A 22,256-nucleotide genomic window follows, 5' to 3' on the forward strand; every position below is an offset into this window, starting at 1 on the left:
CATCTCCCTAAGAGCAGCAAAAGGAAGGAAACTCAAGACTCCCACTTATCTGCTTTTCATTGGACTTATCTACTTTTCATTGGACTTCTACATAGGAACCTCTGTCTAGAAGGGAATTTAGTAGCTATTTTTGCTTTACATTTACATTCAATTTTGTTTCAAAGTAAAGGGACATGTCCAAAGTTTATACTTGTATGTAGGATATCCAAGGGGTAATGATTTTACTATGAAAGATGAAACATTACTGAGACTCAGGGTTATAGAAACATTTGAAATGAAGTGAGGTTTGTTCCAAAGCAATCTCCAAATACGCCAGTGGATCTAGAAGCTACTGGCTTTGCACCATAAATGAATCCCTTAAATCTCTCTGAACTTTGGTTACCTTATCTGTAAAAGAGAAAGATAAGGAATACCTCCCTACAGCTCAAAGGGTCATTAGGAAGGCCCAATAAGATAATATAGGCAAAAACACTTAGTATATTTTCCACCATGTGTTAGAAAAATCTACAAATGTTTACTACTATTCATTTCTTGCCTACTTCTGTTTTTCTAACAGCTCTGGAACCCCGCAACAGAACGATGCATTTTGTGACTGAGTTTATCCTCTCGGGTTTCCAAGGTCAAAGGGAGATGCAGAGCTTCTCCTTCTCATTAATCCTGGCTCTCTATGTCCTCACGCTGCTGGGGAATGGGGCTATTGTCTGTGCTGTGAAATGGGACAGGCGGCTCCACACACCCATGTACATCCTCTTGGGAAACTTTGCCTTTCTAGAGATCTGGTACGTTTCCTCCACTGTCCCAAACATGCTGGTCAATATCCTCTCTGAGACTAAGACCATCTCCTTCTCTGGCTGCTTCCTCCAGTTCTATTTCTTTTTCTCATTGGGTACAACAGAGTGTTTCTTCTTATCAGTTATGGCTTATGATCGGTACCTGGCCATCTGCCGCCCACTACACTACCCCTCCATCATGACTAGGAGAGTCTGTGTAACCCTGGTCTGTGTATGCTGGGTGAGTGGATTTCTCTGCTATCCAGTCCCCATTACCCTAATCTCCCAACTTCCCTTCTGTGGACCCAACATCATTGATCACTTCGTGTGTGACCCGGGCCCATTGTTCGCACTGGCCTGCATCTCTGCTCCTTCCACTGAACTTCTCTGTTACACCTTCAACTCAGTGATTATTTTGGGGCCCTTCCTCTTCATCTTGGGATCTTACACAATGGTCATCAGAGCTGTGCTTCATGTTCCCTCTGGTGCTGGTCGAACTAAAGCTTTCTCCACATGCGGGTCCCACCTAACCGTGGTGTCTCTATTCTATGGAACCCTCATGGTGATGTATGTGAGCCCAACATCAGGGAACCCAACAGGAATGCAGAAGATCTTCACTCTGGTATACTCAGTAGTGACTCCGCTCTTAAATCCCCTTATCTATAGTCTCCGAAACAAAGACATGAAAAATGCCCTAAAGAAAGTCCTGGCATTAACACTTACCCAAAACTGAGACATCTTCAGAAGAGAAGCTGAATTGGTCACTTCTGACCTGAGTTATTTATACTAACCACAGAGAACGGCTTCAATAAGTATGTTCTGGCTCACACTCAAGTAGACAGACTTATCTTTCACAGTTCCTTAGCTCGTCAATGATAAATGCTCAGTAAAGCATTTTAAACATGCACGGCCTCACTGAGTAATTATATGGGGTTGGGGGTGTACATATATATTCTTTTTCTGTGATGTACCTTTGCTGGTTTTAATATTAGCTAATGGAAAGAATCAATTGTGTGTACCTGAAGCCTTTCAAGAGAGTGCAATCTTTTAAATTCAGAAAATAAATATTCTTAAAGACAAGGAAGCAAAAAGCCACACCAAAAAAAAAAAAACAAAAACACTAATAATAGACATCTTCCATTGTTTGAGGCAGTCTTTCACACCAAGACCAGAATGTGCTTCACACCCTGTCCCTTAAAGTACAAACTCCCCTTTCTGCCATTCAAAGCCCTCACTCAATAGGCTGCTCCAGTCATCTTCTCTCCTCCTGATCCACTGTGTAAGTCTTGCACTTCACCACGACCAGTCTTCTTCTTTAACTTCAAACACCTTTACTGCCCACTGGATATCTTTTACTCATAGTGCTTCCTCCCCAAATCAGTCGTGACAACCCCAAAATCACTAGTAATAACGAATATGCCCTAAACATATTTTTATTTGTACACAGCAGTTTCCATGTCAACCACAGAGCAACAGATACCTCTCAGAGGCTATGGGGCAAAATCTCAATTAGAAAACTATTCCAAGAAAATTGGGCCAAGAACAAATTCCATTTTGGTACAGAAACGCTATGCTGAAACAAAAGGCCATCAGCTAAGAGGCCAATCTGCTTTAAATGAGAATACACCCTTTTAGCTGTGGCCACTTCATAGTGAGAGTAGGTGTTTCAAGGAAGACGAACCTGCCGGCGTTAGGTGATGAAATGCTCTCGCATGGTGTTTCTCAATCTCTCCAACAAAGCATGTTTGGCACCAGTGGTTACCAAACATGGAGCATTCAGGGATAATATTTCTTTGAAATTCAAAATTTTATTTTAAAAATTATCACAAATTGTACTTTGCAATTTATAGTACACACATCTTTGTTCAATAGGTAATTATCTAAGTAAAATTGGCCCTTCAGGAAAACATTTAATCTGGAGCTTTACATGTCCCATAGCACAAAATCACATACCCTGTTTAAGAAGCACAAACTTAAGGAGACCATGGGGTCTCCTCAGAGTTAACGTAGCACATAATTCGTAATAGTCCCTACTGGTAAATTATGAAAAATATCAATGAAATCCCCCAGGCAAGAAGTAAGAAGGTCCCTAGGGACACCATGGAAAGTTATAGGATCACATGAAGAGAGATTTGAGAATTCTCAACAGTGGCTAAAATTAAGCATAAATTAGGACCAACATATGATTTCAACACACTCAGTGAGAAACAAGCCACCAGCATCACAGGGTGCGAGAGGAGTGAATAATGCATTCCTGAACCTCTCACACAGGACTTCCACGTTAGAGCCAGTGAAGGAGAAAATCTGTGTGGCCTCCCTACAGGCTTTCTCCAGGATGCTCTAGGAAAGCTTCCTGGTGTGTAGGGGACATCGTCCATGATGGGCACCCCAGGTGAGCCTCCTCACCTATACACTTGTTCATTCAATATGCTCAAGAGACTGTATCAAAGAATATTGGTTTCTCTTTCAGTTCAAGAACCAAAAGAACAAAAATCCCTCAGCATGTTTAGATCACCATGCAATTCACACTTTCCAAAATAAGTGCACTAAATGGTGCCAAAGTCATCCACAGTTCTTCTTCTTCTCAGGAAGTGGCTAAGGCACCAGGAATTGTATGACTTTTGTAGAGATCTTCAGCAAAATAGTATGGAACTGGTTTTATCCCCTGGGACTGAAAACAAGAGAAATTTGGAATTTTTTTAATCTTCTCTCTCAATTCTCCCCTTATTGTCCACTCCGTTCCTCACCTGCACCTTCAAGATAAGTGACATCAAAAAAAAAAAAAAAAAAAAAGAAGAAAGGATAGAATCAAGTCCATGTATATGAGGACTAAGGTCTCACATAGAGTTTAATAGTGAGTATATTAGGAACTGCCTCTTACAGTCACATTAGAAATTCTTCGTGAAATTCATTTACCATGCTTTCCCTGTGGCTAATAGTTTTTCTGCAACGTTTTCATTTGTTTGTTGTTTTTAATGTCAAAAAGAGTAGTCTATAGCTTAAATACAGTCTTATAGCTTAAATGCTCAGTCTTGTGCATTTGGGTTTAGGGTTAAAGTCCATGAATCTGAGTTTTTAGAATCATTGTTGCTGCTTCTCTCTTCCAAGGGTAAGTGGCTGCTCTCTGCATCATTGCTTTCTTATCTTGTGGAAGACAGGGGTTTCTTGCTTGAAACAACAGAGAATGTGTAGAGCATGCACAGTGGAGAACCATTCTTTCATGATTTTTCACCTAAATGACTATCAGTGCAGACTTAGTTTACCTCTTCATAATCATCCTAGTTCCAAAAATTAAAAATTTATTCTCACCTTTAAGTTTCCCTCTCTTCTTGGTTTCTTGTCCTCGAGACTACAACCTGTTTTGACACAATCAGCTCAACGGGAAGGTTGTGTTTGCTTCTAGATGGGGAGATTCATGTCTCACTTTATGTATTACTAATTTGTTGACCTTGCAACAGCTGCATAATCATAAATATATGTATCTTATTTAATATAACTCCATGGTTAGATTAGATTATATATTATAATAGATTGTTTTTTTTTATTTGATTGTGTTCAGTGAGTACTATAAATACTAAATATATACCACTTCTATCAAATACTATATGTACACTACTTCAATTAAAAAATTTAAGGGGCCGGGTGTGGTAGCTCACGCCTGTAATCCTGGCACTCTGGGAGGCCGAGGCGGATGGATCGCTCGCGGTCAGGAGTTCGAGACCAGCCTGAGGAAGAGTGAGACCCCGTCTCTACTAAAAATAGAAAGAAATTATATGGCCAACTAAAATATATTTTTGATATATATATATATATATATATATATATATAAAATTAGCCAGGCATGGTAGCGCATGCCTATAGTCCCAGCTACTTGGGAGGCTGAGGCAGTAGGATCGCTTAAGCCCAGGAGTTTGAGGTTGCTGTGTTGCTGTGAGCTAGGCTGACCCCACGGCACTCACTCTAGCCCGGGCAACAGAGCGAGACTCTGTCTCAAAAAAAAAAAAAAAAAAAATTTAAGGGTTGGGTGTGGTTGTTCATGCTTGTAATTCCAGCATTTTGGGAGGCCAAGGTGGGAGAACTGCTCGAGGCCACGAGTTGAAGACCAACCTAAGCAACACAGTGCAAACTCGCCTCTACAAAAATACAAAAAATAGGAAAACTAGTAGGGCATGACGGGACCCCTGTAGTCCCAGCTACACAGGAGGCTGAAGCAGGAGGATCACTCAAGCCCAGCAGCTTAAGGTTGCAGTAAGCCATGATGACACCACCACACTCTAGCCTGGGCAACAGAGTAAGACCCTGTCTCCACAAAAAATATATATATACATATATTTAAGGCAAATTTTCCTCTTGTCATTCAAAAAAGTTAAAGGTCCTTTTTAAAAACTTTTGGAAGATTCCAGTATGTTTAAGCTATCATTGCACTTTTCTCAGACCCATATTTGATTCTTGAAAATATATCTTCTTCGGTGATGGTGTTCTAAAGAAAATAAGAGCAAATTTTGGAACACGGGTAATTATTTTTTGAAATAATATCTATCTTTGATTCTCTTTTATCTTGTTATTTTGAATATTGGGGGTTATTTTTTAAGTGGACTAAAATAAGATCTTCCAAATAGTCAATTTTAAGGGAAAATTCTGACCACAGTAATAAGAAGAACTTTAGAAAAGAATCTCTTGGTGATTGTAGTTTTCTTCTCCCATACATCTTATATATTTATCTTTAAGGAAATATTTCTTTTTAAATGTATATGAAGCATGACAAATTATCATGTGAAATTAATAATCAGGAGTTGAATAATAGTGACTTTTTATTGTTAAAAACAAATAATTAAATACTAAATTGTAAATTACCTAGAGTATAATATAAATGACTTGAAGTGGGAAACAGCAAAATATAAAAAAAATTTTATGATCTAAACATTCGTGTTGACTTTCTCCTGGTATTACTAAAAAAATTTGGTAAAAATATATTCTCCTAATGGAAGTGGCTCCAGAAAGAAAGAGTGTGAAATAATGTGACAGCAAAAATCATTCAAATCCATAAAGTCTCAGATGTAAATCTATTAAAAATGACGACGTACGGCCATGCATGATGGCTCATGCCTGTAATCCTAGCAGTCTGGGAGGACGAGGCAGGAGGATCACTTGAGGTCAGGAGTTCAAGACCAGGCTCAGCAAGAGTGAGACCCCATCTCTATTAAAAATGGAAAGAAATTAGCAGGGCGTGGTGGCACATGCCTTTAGTCCCAGCTACTCAGGAGGTTGAGGCAGGAGGATCACTTGAGCCCAGGACTTTGAGGCTGCTGTGAGCTAGGCTGATGCCATGGCACTCTAGCAGGGACAACAGAGCAAGACTCTGTCTCAAAAAAAAAAAAAAAAAAAAAAAGATGGCATACACGTCCTCATATTTTCAAGTGAATAGCACTAAGTAATTGCTATATATGAACAGCTTTCACTGAAAAACAACTTAGGTATAAAACCATTTTTGCCTCTATTTCAAGATTTCTTTATATCAAAAAAAGATAAAATTGAACTGATTTTTGATCACTGCCACAGAAAATTCAAACAGGCAGGAATTTACAAAGAATCAGGGCCAGAGGACTCCATCAGAATAGGTTGGGATTTGCTCGAGACTTCTAGAATATCCAATACATTTGCCTGCATGAGTCAAACTCCCTATCCCAAGAAAAGCTTCAAGATGCCTCAGCAGCAAAGTAAACTGTCATTATCTATCTGGTTCTCTCCACAGTCTGGGCACCATGAATAACTCCGGGATATCTACTGTGACACAGTTTGTCCTGCTGGGCTTTCCTGGTCCCTGGAAAATGCAGATCATCCTTTTCTCAGTGATTCTGCTGGTCTACATCTTGACTCTGACTGGGAATGTGGCCATCATTTGTGCAGTGAGGTGGGACCACCGACTCCATACCCCTATGTACATGCTCTTGGCCAACTTCTCCTTCCTAGAGATCTGGTATGTGACCTGTACAGTCCCCAACATGCTGGTCAATTTTCTCTCCAAAACTAAAACCATATCCTTCTCTGGCTGCTTCACTCAGTTTTACTTCTTCTTTTCCCTGGGCACAACTGAATGCTTCTTCCTCTGTGTCATGGCGTATGATCGGTACCTGGCCATCTGCCACCCACTGCACTATCCCTCCATCATGACTGGCCAGTGCTGTGGCATATTGGTGTCTCTTTGTTGGCTCATTGGTTTCCTTGGATATGTGATTCCCATTTTCTTTATTTCTCAACTACCCTTCTGTGGTCCCAACATCATTGATCACTTTCTGTGTGATGTGGACCCACTGATGGCATTGTCCTGTGCCCCTACACCCATCATAGAGCATGTTTTCCATTCTATGAGCTCTCTTGTCATCATTCTCACATTTTTGTACATCCTTGGGTCCTATATCCTGGTACTCAGAGCTGTGCTTCAGCTTCCTTCCTCAGCCGGACAGAGAAAGGCCTTCTCTACCTGTGGCTCCCACTTGGTAGTGGTATCTCTGTTCTATGGAACCATAATGGTGATGTATGTGAGTCCCCCATCTGGCAACTCAGTTGTTATGCATAAGATCATCACACTGCTATATTCTATGGTAACACCAGTCTTAAACCCCCTCATCTATAGCCTACGCAACAAGGATATGAAATATGCCCTCTATCATGTCTTTTGTAGAATAAGAATTATCCAGAACGTATGAATAGGTTTTGTATAACCCAATGACACTCTGCAAGTGGAGGAATCATCCTCTTCCTTCAATACAAACTACCTTGGTTTTATTCATAGCCATCACAGTCCTTTCGTGCAAAGCAAAACTCTTCATGTATCTGATCATATTTCAATGAGCTTCTAGTTTCAGAAATGTGTTCCCTGGGAAGAGATTGGTCCCTAATACATGGTAAAAATAAAACTTAAAAATTTTAATATCTACTTCCAGGAAGGTTTTGACATTGTCCACGTGCAATCTCTATCCACAAAATTTTGTTTAGACATATGAATAATATTGGTTATTTGCCTAAATAGTTGTCTATCATTTCTTTAAAAAGACACATAACAATCTGCCTGTTGTCCTGAACTTTTAGCAACACATCATTGTTGGTCACACTCAGAAACTGTAAATTCAGTTTCACAATTCTTAGTTCATCACCCTCATCAACAGTGTACAAGTGGAGGCTGAAAGTTAGATTGAAGCCATGAATGAGGATACCTTTGTTGAGAGTTTTTAGTGTGCAGTCCCCCTAAGTGAAGTGAGGGGTACATCAAGAGAACCACTTAGAGGGCTTCACCTTGTCCCCTGGAGTTTGAGGGACACCTGGACAGTTCCCGATTTAGACTTGGAAAAAATTTAAAGACTTTGAAAGAGCTTGCTTTGAGAGCAGAGCAGGAAAAGATGGGCTATAGCAGGAGCAAACTAAATCCCCACCCATAATAAAGCAAATATAGAATAGCCACATTTTCCCTAGTTAGACCTCACAGAAAGTAACCTTCTTGGACCGTCTTAAAAAGGACCCCAGCCAAAAGTGCTACTTGGAGAAGCAAGGCAATCCCAAAGTGAGTCTACGTTAAGTGGGTCACCCAAATCCAAGGATTAAAGACGTCATAAATAGACAGCCAGTGAAGCATTGCCCACATCAGAGAACTGCTGTTTGGGGAGCCCATCTCATAAAAAGAAAATATTTCAGGTAAGAAAAATCAACATTCAGACTTTTGTTAAACCTGTAAAGCAGCAATACCTGATCACACCTTTACTAGTCAAGGAAGAGTCTTTTTGCCTTTTCTTCTCCCCTACCCCAAACCTCAAGTAATCAGAGGAAGCATAGTAATGTAAGAGAGGAAAAGAGAAAAGTCAGAGGGAAAGAAGCAGATCAAGCCTGAATCAGACTCAGTTTGGAGGGGTAAGTTTTAATTTGGATAAAAAATTCAAATTTTAGTATTAGACTACACAGCTGACCCTTAGTATCCATGGGTTCCACATCCATGGATTCAACCAACAGCAGATCAAAACTATTTGGGAAAAAAAATGCATCTGTACTGAATATGTACAGACTTTTTTGTCATTATTCCCTAACCAATATAGTATAAGAGCTATTTACACAGTATTTACATTATGTTAGGTATTATAAGTGATCTGAAGGTGATTGAAAGTACACTGGAGAATGTGTATAGGTTATATGCAAATACTACAGCATTTTATATAAGAGACTTCAGCATGATACATTTTGGTATCTACAGGAGGTCCCAGAACCAATCCTTTGTGGATATTGAGAAATGATTATACTAGACGTTCCAATATCTGAATGAGGAGATCATGTATTAATACTAAAAGTAATTATAAGAGCTATCATACTAATTCAAAGCTAATAGAAAGAAAGAAATAATAAAGATTAGAGCAAAGATAAACAAAACAGAGAATAGGAAAACAATAGAGAAAACCAATAAAACCAAAAGTTGGTTCTTTGAAAAGATCAATAAAATTGACAAACCTTTAAAAGACTGACTAAATAAACATATGAAAAAATGCTCAATAAGGCCGGGCGCGGTGGCTCACGCCTGTAATCCTAGCACTCTGGGAGGCCGAGGTGGGCGGATCGTTTGAGCTCAGGAGTTCGAGACCAGCCTGAGCAAGAGCGAGACCCCATCTCTACTAAAAATAGAAAGAAATTATATGGACAGCTAAAAATATATATAGAAAAAAAATTAGCCGGGCATGGTGGCGCATGCCTGTAGTCCCAGCTACTCGGGAGGCTGAGACAGGAGGATTGCTTGAGCCCAGGAGTTTGAGGTTGCTGTGAGCTAGGCTGATGCCACGGCACTCACTCTAGCCTGGGCAACAGAGTGAGACTCTGTCTCAAAAAAAAAAAAAAAAAAAAAAGAAAAAATGCTCAATGTTACTAATCATCACGGAAATACAAATTGAAACCACAATGAGATATCACCTTACCCCACTTAAAATGGCATTTATCAAAAAGTCCAAAAACAGTAGATGCTGGCACGGATGCAGAAAGGAATGCTTATACACTGTTGATGGGACTGCAAATTAGTACCACATCTATGGAAAACAGTATGGAGATTTCTCAAAGAACTAAAAGTAGACTGACCATTCACTCTAGCAATCACACTATTGGGTATTTACCCAAAGGAAAAAAAGACTTTTCATCAAAAAGACACCCGCACTAGAATGTTTATTGCACCACAATTTACAATTGCAAAGATGTGGAATCAACCCAAGTGCTCATCAATTCATGAGTGGATTAATAAAATGTGGGTTATGTATACCATGGAGTATACTCAGCCATAAAACAAGATGAATTAATACCTTTTGCAACAATCTGGATGGAACTGAAGACCATTCTCCTAAATGAAGTATCTCAAGAATAGGGAAACAACCACATGTACTCACTATTAAATTGGAACTACACTCTGGTTTCTCTTCAGATTGTATAAATCTTTCGCCTTTTAAATTGGAACTAACTGATGAGCACATGTGAGCACAGAAGGAAGGAAAACTCAGTGGAAATCAACCAGGAGGGAGGGGGCGGTAGAGAGGGGCAAAAACCTACACAATGGGTAATATGAACACTATTTGGGTGACGAGCACACCTGCTGGGACTTAAGCGTTACAAAAGCGATCCTGTAACCTAAAACATTTGTGCCCCCTTAATATTTGGAAATTTAAAAAAATTTAAATGACTGACTAAGAAAAAAAGAGAGAACACTTTCTAAATTAATGAAACAGAAACACACAGGGAACATTACTACTAGTCTTACAGAAATAAACAGGATTGTAAGAGGATATTACAAGCAATTATATGCCAACAAATTAGAGAACCTAGACAAAATGGACACAGAAACTACCAAAACTGACTCAAGAAGAAATAGAAAATCTGAATAGATCTATAATAGGTAGAAATATGGAATCAATAAGCAAAAACCACCAACAAAGAAAACTCAGGACCACATCACTTCAATGGTATAGTCTACCAAACATTTTAAAAGAATTAACATCAGTCTTTCTCAAACTCTTCCAAAAAATAAAAAAGGAAGGAATACTTTCTAACTCATTTTATGAAGCCAGAATTACCCTGATAAACAAAGATTTCACAAGAAAGGAAAATTGCAAAATCAGTGTCTCTTATGAATATAGATGCAAAAATCCCCAGCAAAATACTAGCAAATCAAATCCAGCCATATATTTAAAAAGCTAAACACCATGACTAATTGAGATTTATCCCAAGAATATAAGAGTGATACAACATAAGAAAATCAATCAATGTAATATACCACGTTAAGAGATTGAAGGGGAAAAAATACAAGATCATCTCAATTGATTTAGAAAAACAACTGGCAAATCTCAACCCCTTCTATGATAAAACTACTCAACAAATTAAGACTAGAAGGAAACTTCCTCAACATGATAAAGGACATTCAGAAACAACCCACAGCTAACATCATACTCAACAGTGAAAGACTGAAAGCTTTCTCTCTCGTATCAGGAACAAGACAGCGATGCTTGCTTTCAATACTTTAATTCAACATTTTACTGGAATTTCTAGCCAAAGTAATTTGGCATTAAAAAAATAAATGAAAGGCATTCAAACCAGAAAAGGAGAAGTAAAACTATCTCTGTTTGTACATGACACAATACTATGTATAGAAAATCAGAAAGAATCCATACATACACCAAAGAAAACCCCACTAGAACTCATGGATGAATTTAGCAAAGTTGCAGGATATAAGGTCAATATGCAAAAATCAGTTATATTTCTAATACACAAGTAAGGACTAATTAGAAAGGGAAAATAAGAGGCCAAAATAATTTACAATAGCATCAAAAATAATTAAATACTTAGGAATGTATTTAATGAAGGTGGTGTAAGACTTATGCACTCAAAACTGCAAAACATTGTGAAAGAAATATAAGAAGACTTAAATGCAAAAACATCTTATGTTCATGGATTGGAAGACTTAATATTGCTAAGATGGCAATACTTCACAAAGTGATCTACATATTCAATGCAATCCATATCAAAATTCAGACTCTGGCCGGGCGCGGTGGCTCACGCCTGTAATCCTAGCACTCTGGGAGGCCGAGGCGGGTGGATCGCTCAAGGTCAGGAGTTCGAGACCAGCCTGAGCAAGAGTGAGACCCCGTCTCTACTAAAAATAGAAAGAAATTATATGGACAATTAAAATATATATATACAAAAAATTAGCCGGGCATGGTGGCACATGCCTGTAGTCCCAGCTACTCGGGAGGCTGAGGCAGTAGGATCGCTTAAGCCCAGGAGTTTGAGGTTGCTGTGAGCTAGACTGACGCCACGGCACTCACTCTAGCCCGGGCAACAGAGTGAGACTCTGTCTCAAAAAAAAATAAATAAAAAAAAATAAAAAAAAAAAAAATTCAGACTCTGCAGTTTAACAAGATCTCCAGGTGATTCATGTGCACATTAAATTTTGGGAACTCCTGGTACACTGTCACTGATCTCAAGTTCACCTACAAGCTGGCCCACTGACCATCAGTGAAGGTTTTCTCACTGCTGATCATTGCCACTTTTCCTAGAAGTCATCTTTTAAAGAAGTGGATTAAGAGGACCCTAGGAAGAAACTCCAATGTTTTAGAAGGAAAGTAAAATACCAATGATTAAAAAAAACTGAAGCTAAATCGACTCTCACATTTGCACTGGTTTCTAATTTCCCACTCAGCAAGTGAAATCAGAGTGGAAACTGACAATTTAACTAAATTCATCAATTAAATGATTTCTGTATAGAGGCAATTTTGGAATTCCTTCCACACTAATTTCTTAGTCATTATCAGGTCACTCAAGGCAGCTTCTACCCAGTACCAACCACCTAGTCATTACAGTGAAAGACTCCAAAAAAATTGAGTGAATTTAACTTTTAAGTGACCAGCAGAATATAGTTTTCTGTTTCTCTGTGTTAAAGTACCTCATTTAAACTCGAAAGGAAAGATTTGTTTACAAACATGTCTCAGTTTCAGAATTAGAGTCATAGGCAAAACTGTTTATTTCACTGATGCCCACAGATCATGATTCCTTACTGCCATGCAACTCTTTGCAATAGAAAACCTCCTGAAATTTGGTATTTCCCCTGGCTCCTCTATATCAGTAACTCTGGCCAATATACTAGAGTTAATATAGAGAGAAGATAACATACTAAATTCTAGGTGAGCCCCAAGGGTTGGAAAGAGAATGCACTCCAGGGGAAACTCAGGGAAGCCACTGAGACCACGTGGGGAGAGACACAGGGGTTTACAGTAATCCCGGAGAGGAAACATAGATTTAACACCAATTCACATGTTAGACATCTCAGCAAGTTCCTAGAAAACAAGTCTCTGGAGTCTGCACAAATGAAGGAAGTGCAATGAATCACATATAATGCCCTCACCTGGAATCTTCCTCATCAGAGCCAGTGAGGAGGAGATGCTTGATGCTGAGGTTATGTTCGACTCCACCACGCCCATCCCTCTCTCCGTGGTGAGCCAGGAAAGCCATCACTGCCAGTAAGAGAAAAGGACTCATGGTCTGTATTACAACCACTGCTGTGATACACTGCAGAGTGCCTTTCACTTTATAAATCTGATTAGCACTGTTTCTCTGGAGAGACTCAAAGGAGGCAGTATAATAGAATAGTGTAGAGGTTCCATGTATGGAATACAGAACATATATCCATTGGGTGAAAAGTCATGCCTGTTCTCTGAGTCATATTTGGAAAATTAACAGTTAGAATAGATCATTAGGCCGGGCGCGGTGGCTCACGCCTGTAATCCTAGCACTCTGGGAGGCCGAGGCGGGTGGATCATTCAAGGTCAGGAGTTCGAGATCAGCCTGAGCAAGAGCGAGACCCCGTCTCTACTAAAAATAGAAAGAAATTATATGGACAACTAAAATATATACATACAAAAAATTAGCCGGGCATGGTGGCGCATGCCTGTAGTCCCAGCTACTGGGGAGGCTGAGGCAGTAGGATCGCTTGAGCCCAGGAGTTTGAGGTTGCTGTGAGCTAGGCTGACGCCACGGCACTCACTCTAGCCCAGGCAACAGAGTGAGACTCTGTCTCAAAAAAAAAAAAAAAAAAAAAAAAAAAAGAATAGATCATTGTACCATTTTTTCCAATTCTATGACTTCATGATTGTTAGAGATCACCTTTCTGAAAACAATCTCACTTTCCAGGAGTATTCAGCTGGTGTGTTCCTTCTCTCAGGCTAATGTGGAAGACAAATATACTAAGTAAGGGACATCGGAAGAACGTTATTTAATCAAGCCATCACACCTGGGGTGAGTGGACTGGTGTGTTGATTGGTGGTTTCTTGTACTGAAAGAAGTACAGTATATGAAAGAGCTGATCCCCTAGGATTATAGTTCAAATAATGATTTATGAAAACTCAAATCATGAGAAACCGTATGCTTATGGCATGAAATGGTGAATATTCCATTCTAATAACTTAACTATACCCAGAAAGTAATTTTGGAGACTTCGCGGGGGCGGGGGGGGGGGGGGGGCAGAGGTGGTTACACAGAACTTTGTGGAGTCAGTTTATTCTGTCAATGTGGAAACTCTGAAAATTGATTATTCAAGCTTTCCATTCAGCTCCCCACCCTTTGATGATTCCATCACTTATCTACACTTTCCCCAAAGGCTTTGGGAAAAATAATGTCGCTGCTAATAAATCTCTTACAGAGTCTAGTGGTAGAAAAGATGAAATGTGGTGGGAAGTTGTCAGTGTATAATGGAGAGCTTCCTAAACTGTTATTCACATTAAGCAGGCATGGTACATTTCTCAGAACAAAGGACATTAAGCTCACATCTCATGATTCAGATTCCTGGTTTAAATCTGTGAGGCTGGACTTGGTCTCTGACCTGTAACAGGACAGTGATTTATTTATGTTTCATAAATAACAATCTGGAAATCAACTATTGAGCACCCTATTCAAGAACGATGGTAAACAAATGTCTTTTAAATTCACCACTGACTGGAAAGCTGGACAACTTTAGAACTTGGATGCTGAAACCTTTTTCTATGCTTCTTTAAAAACCATCAAGGGTCTAGTGATATTGACGTTGAAACCTTCATTCTCACGGATGGTGATATATGATCCTTCCTTTAAATTCTGTGTTCTTCATTGCCTTTCAAATTTCTTCTCTTACATTCCTGACAAAGTTATGACTGGTAACCTCCAATACACAAGACAAGAGATCTGAATTTAACCAGAAACTGAATATTGAAACTACCATTCTTTTGTTAAGACTTAATCAGCACACTTTAAATATTAATCAATTACAAGATTACTATTGTTTAAACACATATATTTGTACATTTTATTTATTCAAATCTTAAATACATAACTTTGTTGCTACTGAAAAATACATGCTGGTCCAAATATTTGAAAATGTCCTCTCCTTCCTTTCAATAAACAAAATTAATTCTAACAGATAAAATTGCAGATAAAACCCCATTTGATCAGATTCCTTTAGAAAATCCCTTTGTTTTTATTATCCACAAAGCTCACTAAATAAACTAAATTTTTGTGTTGAAAACATCATTTCCTTTATTTCATATAGGTGGGATATGAATATGAAAAGTAAGGTATAGTATAGTAGGTGTAAAAAAATATACACTTGCAAATAGAGGTATTTAAACAAATAATATTCTTGCTTATTCTTTAAAGCAAAGATATTTGGAAAGAAGTATGAGATTGTGTTAGACCTCATCTCCATCTAGACTGGGTTAGGAGATATTAGTAAGGATTTTTTAGGTGTCATTCAACTGTCTAGAATGAGATTTAAAATGAAAATCCTGGGGGCAGAAGAGGTTTATAAAACTATATATAAAAACAAAATCCATAAAAGAAAATTTAAAAGCAGTCCTCTGTCTTGGGAATAGTGATGCCTGTGAGAACTAATTCAGTTGTCCTGGTGTGAGTTAAATCTCCATCCAGTAGCCAACTGATTTTGTTCTGTTACCAAACGTCCAACCCAATCTCATACCAGCTATCCTCAAAATACATCTCTTTTATAACAAGTTGGGCTAAATGAGAGAAAACGGATAACTTTGTGCATGAATACCCATAATCAACATTGGATAAACAAATCAAAACCTGAACAGGTCTTCCTAAGCATCAAAGGAAAAGAAAGAAAAGAAATTTGTCTTGTACCACTGACATAGAAAATTCTAGTTGCATTGGATTCTAGCAAAATAATACTGAGATTTAGAACCACAATCACTTCAAAATATGATAGGATTTATTCTCACTCACCTGGTCTCAGAATATCTCATGTATTTTTCTGTATAGCTCAAGTTCCCTTCTCAATAAAGTCCTTGAGATATATAGAAAGAAAAGAAACTTGGGTTACACCCAATGTCTTTCTTCTTTGTAGATTTGAGACCCATGAACAGGTCAGCAACACATGTTGTGACTGAATTTGTTCTCCTGAGATTCCCTGGTTGCTGGAAGGCACAGATTTTCCTCTTCTCGTTGTTTTTGGTGGTTTATGTCTTGACCTTGCTGGGAAATGGAGCCATCATCTGTGCAGTGAGATGCCACTCACGATTATACACCCCCATGTACTTTCTTTTTTTTTTTTTTTTTTTTTTTTGAGAGAGAGTCTTGCTCTATTGCCCAGGCTAGAGTGAGTGCCGTGGCTTCAGCCTAGCTCACAGCAACCTCAAACTCCTGGGCTTAAACGATCTTACTGCCTCAGCCTCCCGAGTAGCTGGGACTACAGGCATGCACCACCATGCCTGGCTAATTTTTTCTATATATATTTTTAGTTGGCCACATAATTTCTTTCTATTTTTAGTAGAGATGGGGTCTCGTTCTTGCTCAGGCTGGTCTCGAACTCCTGAGCTCCAGCGATCTGCCTGCCTCGGCCTCCCAGAGTGCTAGGATTACAGGCGTGAGCCACCGTGCCCAGTCCACACCCCCATGTACTTTCTGCTGGGAAACTTTGCCTTCCTTGAGATCTGGTATGTTTCCTCCACTGTTCCTAACATGCTGGCCAACATCCTCTCCAAGACCAAGGCCATCTCATTTTCTGGGTGCTTCCTCCAGTTCTATTTCTTCTTTTCACTGGGCACAACTGAATGTCTCTTTCTAGCAGTAATGGCTTATGATCGGTACCTGGCCATCTGCCGCCCTCTGCACTACCCTGCCATCATGACTGGAAGGCTCTGTGGCATGCTGGTGTCTTTCTGTTGGCTCACTGGATTCCTTGGATACCCAATCCCCATTTTCTTCATCTCCCAACTCCCCTTCTGTGGCCCTAATATCATTGATCACTTCTTGTGTGACATGGACCCACTGATGGCTCTATCCTGTGCCCCAGCTCCTATTACTGAATTTGTTTTTTATATGCAAAGCTCCCTTGTCCTCTTTTTCACTATTATGTACATTCTTCGATCCTATACCCTGCTGCTCAGAGCTGTTTTTCGGGTCCCTTCTGCCGCTGGCCGGCGAAAGGCCTTCTCTACCTGTGGTTCTCATTTGGTTGTGGTGTCACTCTTCTATGGGACAGTCATGGTAATGTATGTAAGTCCTACCTATGGCATCCCAACTTTGATGCAGAAGATCCTCACGCTGGTATATTCAGTAATGACTCCTCTCTTTAATCCTCTGATCTATAGTCTTCGTAATAAGGACGTGAAACTTGCCTTGAGAAATGTACTGTTTGGAATGAGAATTACTCAAAATTCATGAGCCAAAAATGTTCCATACTTACAAGTTCTAAAGAAGAACAAGATGTGTCAGTTCTTTCAGCGATCTTTTAGTTCTCAGTCTGAGTAGTTAGAGGTCACATATTTTACCTCACATGTGCCCAGCTTAAATACCTTTTTGATACTGACTACTTAAACCCTAATTCACTGGTCTTCAACACCCAGGAAAAATGTTTTAAAGCCTGTCTTTTTTGGAATGACAAGACGGAATTGCTACATTGAAATGCCCCGCTACTGAGATGCCCCATGGTTCATCACTGCATATCTTCTTCCTCATTACAACAGGCCAGGAAACTCAGCTTTGACTACAGGTGTGTTCCTGGCAGTCTTTGTGTGATAGGAATCAACAGTAGCACAATTCCCAGCATACAAAAATGTTTTTTTTAAATATTTTTACCTTAGTTGTAACAAATTTAAGCAATTCAGAAGTACATAAAAATAACAGATTTTTATATGGGCAAAGGACTTGAATAAACATTTCTCAAAAGAAGATATACAAATGGCCAAGCAGCACATGAAAAGATGCTCAGCATCATGAGTCCTTAGGAAAAGGCAAATCAAAAGCACAGTGAGACACCATTCATACCCACTAGCATGCCTAGAATCAACAAGACAGACAATATCAAGTGTTAGCAAGGATGTGGAAAAATCGGAACTCTTACCACATTGCTGGTAGAAATGTAAAATCGTACAGCCCCTTTAGAAGACAATTTGGCAATAGTTAAACATAGAATTACCATATGACCCAGCACTTTCACTTGTAGTTATAAACCCAAGAGAATTAAAAATATGTTTCCACAAATATTCATAGCAGCATTATTCATAATAGCCAAAAAGTAAAGTAAAACAGCCTAATTGTCCATCAACTAATGAAAAGACAATGAAAATGTGGTATATGCATACAATGAATATTATTCTGTAATTAAAATGGAGTTAAGTATCATACATGCTACAATATGGATGAATCCTGAAAACATTATGCTAAGTGAAACAAACACAGAAGGCCACATATTATGATTCCATTTACATAAAATGTCCTCAATAAGCAAATACATAGAGATGAAAAGTAAATTGGTAATCACCATGGACTAGGGGAAGGAAAAGATGGGAAACTGACTACTGCTAATGGGTACTCACTTTCTTTTGGGGTGGTAAAAATGTTCTGTAAATATAATAGTGTTGATGGTTGTGATTATACTAAAGCCTTGTGAATATACTAAAAATTATTGACTTGTGCACTTTAAATGAGTGATTTTTTTCATCAGGGAAATGTAGATCAAAATCACAATGAGATATCACCTCACAACTGTTAGGATGCCTGCTATCAAAAGGACAAAAGATAACAAATGTTGGTAATGTTGGTGAAGGTGGGATAAAAGGAAACACTTGTACATTGTTGGTGAGAATGTAAATTTGTGCAGCTACTGTGGCAAACAGTATAGAGGTTCCTCAAAAAGCTAAGAATACAACTACTATATGATCCAGCAATCCCACTTTTGGATACATATCCAAAGGAACTGAAATCAGGATCCAAAGGAATTAAAAGAGATACCCACACTCCCATGTTCATTGCAGCATTATTCACAATAGCCAAGACGTAGACGCAACCCAAACATCTATCTACGGATGAACAGATTTCTTAAAATGCTGCTTATTATATCTTAAAATGCTTAATATTTGGCTGGGCGCAGTGGCTCATGCCTGTAATCCTAGCATTCTGGGAGGCCGGGGCGGGTGGATCGTTTGAGCTCAGGAGTTAGAGACCAGCCTAGGCAAGAGCGAGACCCCGTCTCTACTAAAAATAGAAAGAAATTATTTGGACATCTAAAAATACATATAGAAAAAATTAGCCAGGCATGGTGGTCCATGTCTGTAGTCCCATCTGCTCGGGAGGCTGAGGCAGGAGGGTTGCTTGAGCCCAGGAGTTTGAGGTTGCTGTGAGCTAGGCTGATGCCATGGCACTCTAGCAGGGACAACAGAGCAAGACTCTGTCTCAAAAAAAAAAAAAAAAAAAAATGATAGCATATATGTCCTCATATTTTTAAGTGAATAGCACTAAGTAATTGCTATATATGAACAGCTTTCACTGAAAAACAACTTAGGTATAAAACCATTTTTGCCTCTATTTCAAGATTTCTTTATATCAAAAAAAGATAAAATTGAACTGATTTTTGATCACTGCCACAGAAAATTCAAACAGGCAGGAATTTACAAAGAATCAGGGCCAGAGGACTCCATCAGAATAGGTTGGGATTTGCTCGAGACTTCTAGAATATCCAATACATTTGCCTGCATGAGTCAAACTCCCTATCCCAAGAAAAGCTTCAAGATGCCTCAGCAGCAAAGTAAACTGTCATTATCTATCTGTCTTCTCTCCACAGTCTGGGCACCATGAATAACTCAGGGATATCTACTGTGACACAGTTTGTCCTGCTGGGCTTTCCTGGTCCCTGGAAAATGCAGATCATCCTTTTCTCAGTGATTCTGCTGGTCTACATCTTGACTCTGACTGGGAATGTGGCCATCATTTGTGCAGTGAGGTGGGACCACCGACTCCATACCCCTATGTACATGCTCTTGGCCAACTTCTCCTTCCTAGAGATCTGGTATGTGACCTGTACAGTCCCCAACATGCTGGTCAATTTTCTCTCCAAAACTAAAACCATATCCTTCTCTGGCTGCTTCACTCAGTTTTACTTCTTCTTTTCCCTGGGCACAACTGAATGCTTCTTCCTCTGTGTCATGGCGTATGATCGGTACCTGGCCATCTGCCACCCACTGCACTATCCCTCCATCATGACTGGCCAGTGCTGTGGCATATTGGTGTCTCTTTGTTGGCTCATTGGTTTCCTTGGACATTTGATTCCCATTTTCTTTATTTCTCAACTACCCTTCTGTGGTCCCAACATCATTGATCACTTTCTGTGTGATGTGGACCCACTGATAGCATTGTCCTGTGCCCCTACACCCATCATAGAGCATGTTTTCCATTCTATGAGCTCTCTTATCATCATTCTCACATTTTTGTACATCCTTGGGTCCTATATCCTGGTACTCAGAGCTGTGCTTCAGCTTCCTTCCTCAGCCGGACAGAGAAAGGCCTTCTCTACCTGTGGCTCCCACTTGGTAGTGGTATCTCTGTTCTATGGAACCATAATGGTGATGTATGTGAGTCCCCCATCTGGCAACTCAGTTGTTATGCATAAGATCATCACACTGCTATATTCTATGGTAACACCAGTCTTAAACCCCCTCATCTATAGCCTACGCAACAAGGATATGAAATATGCCCTCTATCATGTCTTTTGTAGAATAAGAATTATCCAGAACGTATGAATAGGTTTTGTATAACCCAATGACACTCTGCAAGTGGAGGAATCATCCTCTTCCTTCAATACAAACTACCTTGGTTTTATTCATAGCCATCACAGTCCTTTCGTGCAAAGCAAAACTCTTCATGTATCTGATCATATTTCAATGAGCTTCTAGTTTCAGAAATGTGTTCCCTGGGAAGAGATTGGTCCCTAATACATGGTAAAAATAAAACTTAAAAATTTTAATATCTACTTCCAGGAAGGTTTTGACATTGTCCACGTGCAATCTCTATCCACAAAATTTTGTTTAGACATATGAATAATATTAGTTATTTGCCTAAATAGTTGTCTATCATTTCTTTAAAAAGACACATAACAATCTGCCTGTTGTCCTGAACTTTTAGCAACACATCATTGTTGGTCACACTCAGAAACTGTAAATTCAGTTTCACAATTCTTAGTTCATCACCCTCATCAACAGTGTACAAGTGGAGGCTGAAAGTTAGATTGAAGCCATGAATGAGGATACCTTTGTTGAGAGTTTTTAGTGTGCAGTCCCCCTAAGTGAAGTGAGGGGTACATCAAGAGAACCACTTAGAGGGCTTCACCTTGTCCTCTGAAGTTTGAGGGACACCTGGACAGTTCCCGATTTAGACCTGGAAAAATTTAAAGACTTTGAAAGAGCTTGCTTTGAGAGCAGAGCAGGAAAAGATGGGCTGTAGCAGGAGAAAACTAAATCCCCACCCATAATAAAGCAAATATAGAATAGCCACATTTTCCCTAGTTAGACCTCACAGAAAGTAACCTTCTTGGACCGTCTTAAAAGGGATCCCAGCCAAAAGTGCTACTTGGAGAAGCAAGGCAATCCCAAAGTGAGTCTACGTTAAGTGGGTCACCCAAATCCAAAGATGAAAGACGTCATAAATAGACAGCCAGTGAAGCATTGCCCACATCAGAGAACTGCTGTTTGGGGAGCCCATCTCATAAAAAGAAAATATTTCAGGTAAGAAAAATCAACATTCAGACTTTTGTTAAACCTGTAAAGCAGCAATACCTGATCACACCTTTACTAGTCAAGGAAGAGTCTTTTTGCCTTTTCTTCTCCCCTACCCCAAACCTCAAGTAATCAGAGGAAGCATAGTAATGTAAGAGAGGAAAAGAGAAAAGTCAGAGGGAAAGAAGCAGATCAAGCCTGAATCAGACTCAGTTTGGAGGGGTAAGTTTTAATTTGGATAAAAAATTCAAATTTTAGTATTAGACTACACAGTTGACCCTTAGTATCCATGGGTTCCACATCCATGGATTCAACCAACAGCAGATCAAAACTATTTGGGAAAAAAAATGCATCTGTACTGAATATGTACAGACTTTTTTGTCATTATTCCCTAACCAATATAGTATAAGAGCTATTTACATTATATTAAGTATTATAA

At 39.2% G+C, this 22,256-nt stretch overlaps 4 protein-coding genes across 4 annotated transcripts; all 4 read left to right on the forward strand.

Moving 5' to 3' along the window:
• The first annotated feature begins 510 nt into the window (after positions 1 to 510).
• Positions 511 to 1,503, forward strand: LOC138377616 (olfactory receptor 11H6). The gene has a single exon (XM_069462736.1). The coding sequence runs from the start codon at positions 511 to 513 to the stop codon at positions 1,501 to 1,503; it is 993 nt and encodes a 330-aa protein (XP_069318837.1).
• A 5,005-nt stretch (positions 1,504 to 6,508) lies between these two features.
• On the forward strand, positions 6,509 to 7,477 carry LOC138377625 (olfactory receptor 11H7-like). Its single transcript, XM_069462764.1, has one exon. It carries the CDS (start codon positions 6,533 to 6,535, stop codon positions 7,475 to 7,477), a length of 945 nt encoding a protein of 314 aa, XP_069318865.1. The 5' UTR covers positions 6,509 to 6,532.
• Positions 7,478 to 16,154: 8,677 nt separating this feature from the next.
• Positions 16,155 to 17,492, forward strand: LOC138377623 (olfactory receptor 11H4-like). Its single transcript, XM_069462750.1, has 2 exons — positions 16,155 to 16,349; positions 16,713 to 17,492. The coding sequence occupies exons 1-2, from the start codon at positions 16,155 to 16,157 to the stop codon at positions 17,490 to 17,492; spliced, it is 975 nt and encodes a 324-aa protein (XP_069318851.1).
• Positions 17,493 to 19,520: 2,028 nt separating this feature from the next.
• On the forward strand, positions 19,521 to 21,081 carry LOC138377637 (olfactory receptor 11H7). Its single transcript, XM_069462768.1, has one exon. It carries the CDS (start codon positions 19,901 to 19,903, stop codon positions 20,843 to 20,845), a length of 945 nt encoding a protein of 314 aa, XP_069318869.1. The 5' UTR covers positions 19,521 to 19,900; the 3' UTR covers positions 20,846 to 21,081.
• Positions 21,082 to 22,256: the final 1,175 nt, after the last annotated feature.

The sequence above is a fragment of the Eulemur rufifrons genome, chromosome 2 (assembly GCF_041146395.1).
Source record: "Eulemur rufifrons isolate Redbay chromosome 2, OSU_ERuf_1, whole genome shotgun sequence".
In the NCBI taxonomy this organism is placed as follows: domain Eukaryota; kingdom Metazoa; phylum Chordata; class Mammalia; order Primates; family Lemuridae; genus Eulemur; species Eulemur rufifrons.